A 3,189-nucleotide genomic window follows, 5' to 3' on the forward strand; every position below is an offset into this window, starting at 1 on the left:
CAATCAAAGAGAACCCTTATACGAAACGTCGATAATATCCTATCAACCCTAGAAAGTTACGGATTTTAGACACACTCTTTGACTTTTTTCAATCCAACACAGCTTCAATCTTACAATGATCCACTCAAATCCCCTCCGTAGAAACTACATATCCTAGAAATGTCACTTTCCGAAGCCAGAACTCTCACTTGCTGAACTTCGCGTACAACTATTTCTCACGAAGAATCTGCAGAACCACTCTTAGATGCTCAATGTGCTGATCCTCTGTCTGAGAATACACCAAGATTTCATCGATGAATACTACCACGAACTGATATAAGTAGGGCTGAAACACACGATTCATCAAGTTCATGAATGCGCAGTGCATTAGTCAACCCAAAGGGCATAACTAGGAACTCGTAGTACCCATAACGACTGAATCTGAGCCTTAAGTTCAGTCAGCTCTTTCGATGCCATTCGATAAGAGGCGATAGACACTGGAGTTATACCTGGAATTAACTCGATACCAAATTCTACCTCTAGACTTGGAGGCAATCCCGGTAGTTCCTTTGGAAAAACATCTGAAAAGTTCCTTACAGGTCGGATGTCCTTAACCGAAGAGTCCACAGAATTAGCAATACTGACCTAAGCCAAGAATGCCTCACACCCCTTCCTTACTAACTTCTCTGCCCTCAATACAGATATCACATTAGTCAGATAATCTCGTCGTTCCCCAATCACGACTACCTTAATATCCTTCTCGGTCCTCAGAATAACCCTTTTCGTAGCACAGTCCAAACTCACTCAATGTTTAACCAGCCAGTCCATGCCCAAAATCAAAACAAACTCTCCAAATGGAAGCTCCATCAAATCAACCAGAAATACAGTCCCTTGGACCTCTAACGGAACATCTCTAAATAGTTTACTAACTTCAATAGACTGCCCCAACAGACTCATTACTACTATCTCACTAGAAGTGCTCTCAAACGGTAACCCCAAGGTCTCAGACACTATACTAGCTACGTAAGGGTGTGTAGAGCCTATGCCTTTTAATGCAAAGTAAGGTACATTAAAAATTAAAAAGTACTCGAGATGACATCTAGAGTATCTCGATCTTCACGGCGACGTGCAGCATAAACCAGTGCAGGCTGCCTAGTCTCAGTTGGTCCAGTACCTCTGCCGGGTGTTCTCTATCCTCGGCCCATGCATTACCACCCTGAGCCTAACCACGACCCCTAAGTGGCTGCTAAATTACCCTTGGTGGCTGTGTAATCTCATTAACCGAAGCTTACATCTGATTAATCCTCAATAGACAGTCCTTAACACGGTACTTAGTAGACCCATACTTCAAACACGCTCTAGTAGCCCTCCAACACTCGCCTGGATGGTGTCTATTACAGTGCTGACAGATCGTCACTCTAGAAGGTTCAATAGTAGGCCCAACTCTCAAGGGGCCATTAGTCCTGGCCTTTTTCCTAGGCCTTATTCCAGAATTTGAAGGCTCTACATCCCTTTTAGCCATCCCTCTGTTTTGGTTTTGACGCTTAGTGCGCTTCACTTCCTCGCTGATCTTCATCTTTTCAACCAGTGCAAAGAAATTCTGCTCCCTTTGAGGAGCTATCAGAACTCGCAAACTATCTCGGAGACCATCCTCAAACCGCACATAGCACTCATACTCGGTCGCCACCATGCCCCTCGCATAACGGCTCAGTCTTAGGAACTCGGCCTCATACTCAGCCACTGAACGATCACCTTGAGTAAGATTAAGGAACTCCCGCCTCCTAGCATCGATATAACTGGCCTTTACATATTTGTTTTGGAAAGTCGTCTTAAACAGGTCCCATGTCAACCGGTTGAGCTAAGTACCCTCCTAACTATCAACCACCATTGATACACTTCATCGGGAAGCAGTAAAACAACCCCCTTGAGCTTCTGCTCAGCAGAAAAATCCAAATCATCCATAATGTGCTCCGTGACCTCCATCCAATACTCTGCCACATTATGAGCAACTCCAGCATTGGACCGGAGTCATTTCGTAACCGACCTGCGGCCCCCAAAACCAGTGTTGGGTCTAGTGACCCTCTCCAAATTCCGTAGCATGGCTTGAGACAGTGCGTCGTCCCCAACCGTGCTATCAAATGACCCAGACCCAATCTCTATCGTAGGTGATATCGGCGTCTCACTGGTATCTAGATTCAAAATCGTATCATACGCTAAGGACTCAGCTTGAGCCCTTCTACGGCCTCTACCTCGGCCTATAGTACTACGTCCATGAGTACCACGTGAGCTCATCGTAATTTCAAATTAATCTGTGTTAAAATTTTATGCAAATTAGTTTACAATTTCATTATTTGTTAACAAATATTTTATGCAGTAAAATTATCAGAGTATTCAGAGTCTATTATTGCAAGTCGTAGTTTACTACGATTTTCAATTTACACTACTTAGAGTGTTTCGATAGAGTCTACAACCTACTGTAGTTTCATAACATACATCAGTATTTTCAAACAAATCCAAACAATATATTTTACGCATGCTTTCAGACAACAAAGTTTCAGAAACTTACAGGATCGATGTCGGAGACTCGGTGTACCACGATTTATCAAAATTATTTCAGATCGTTTCGCAAATCATTTCTTAAAACCAAATTTAAAACCCCATCCACAGCCAGGTTTTATAACCTGGCTCTGATATCACTAAATGTAACACCCCAAACTCGGAATAAACATTATGGCCGAATTTAGCAATGTCACATAAAAGTATTTTTGGGAAACCATTTTGATACAAAAAAAATCTGTTAACTTAGGTCGAGAAAAACGTGAAATAATCGAACTGTTTGAATGCATGTCTTTATCGCAGAAGCTTTCGAAACCAATATATATATTTAAAACCCGTTTTTATTAATAAAACCTCTTAGTTTTTTTTAGGAAAACCATATTTTAACGTTGTAGATTATGTTCCAAATAACAGTTCAAAAACCCAAATTAAAACCAAGAGTCCAAGTCCCTAATTACATCAAAACTCCCAAAAATATTGAGTAAAGAAAAAGCATTAAGTTCATAAACCAAAATGTATGTGGCCGAGGTCACCATTGAGTCCTTCGCTACACCGATCTGCCTACTGCTGGGGATTACCTGAACAAATAAAACAGAAGGGGTGAGTTTTCACAAACTCAGTGTGTACATCCCTACAGCTTAACATGCATACAAA

At 41.7% G+C, this 3,189-nt stretch overlaps 1 protein-coding gene across 1 annotated transcript; it reads right to left on the reverse strand.

Annotated features, from left to right (window-relative positions):
- Positions 1 to 208: 208 nt before the first annotated feature.
- On the reverse strand, positions 209 to 2,271 carry LOC121209979 (uncharacterized). Its single transcript, XM_041082031.1, has 7 exons — positions 2,040 to 2,271; positions 1,846 to 1,970; positions 1,272 to 1,780; positions 1,067 to 1,155; positions 796 to 1,025; positions 406 to 588; positions 209 to 268 (listed from the first exon to the last, which is right to left on the reverse strand). Exons 1-7 carry the CDS (start codon positions 2,269 to 2,271, stop codon positions 209 to 211), a joined length of 1,428 nt encoding a protein of 475 aa, XP_040937965.1.
- Positions 2,272 to 3,189: the final 918 nt, after the last annotated feature.

Source organism: Gossypium hirsutum, chromosome A11 (assembly GCF_007990345.1).
Source record: "Gossypium hirsutum isolate 1008001.06 chromosome A11, Gossypium_hirsutum_v2.1, whole genome shotgun sequence".
Taxonomy (NCBI): Eukaryota; Viridiplantae; Streptophyta; class Magnoliopsida; order Malvales; family Malvaceae; genus Gossypium; species Gossypium hirsutum.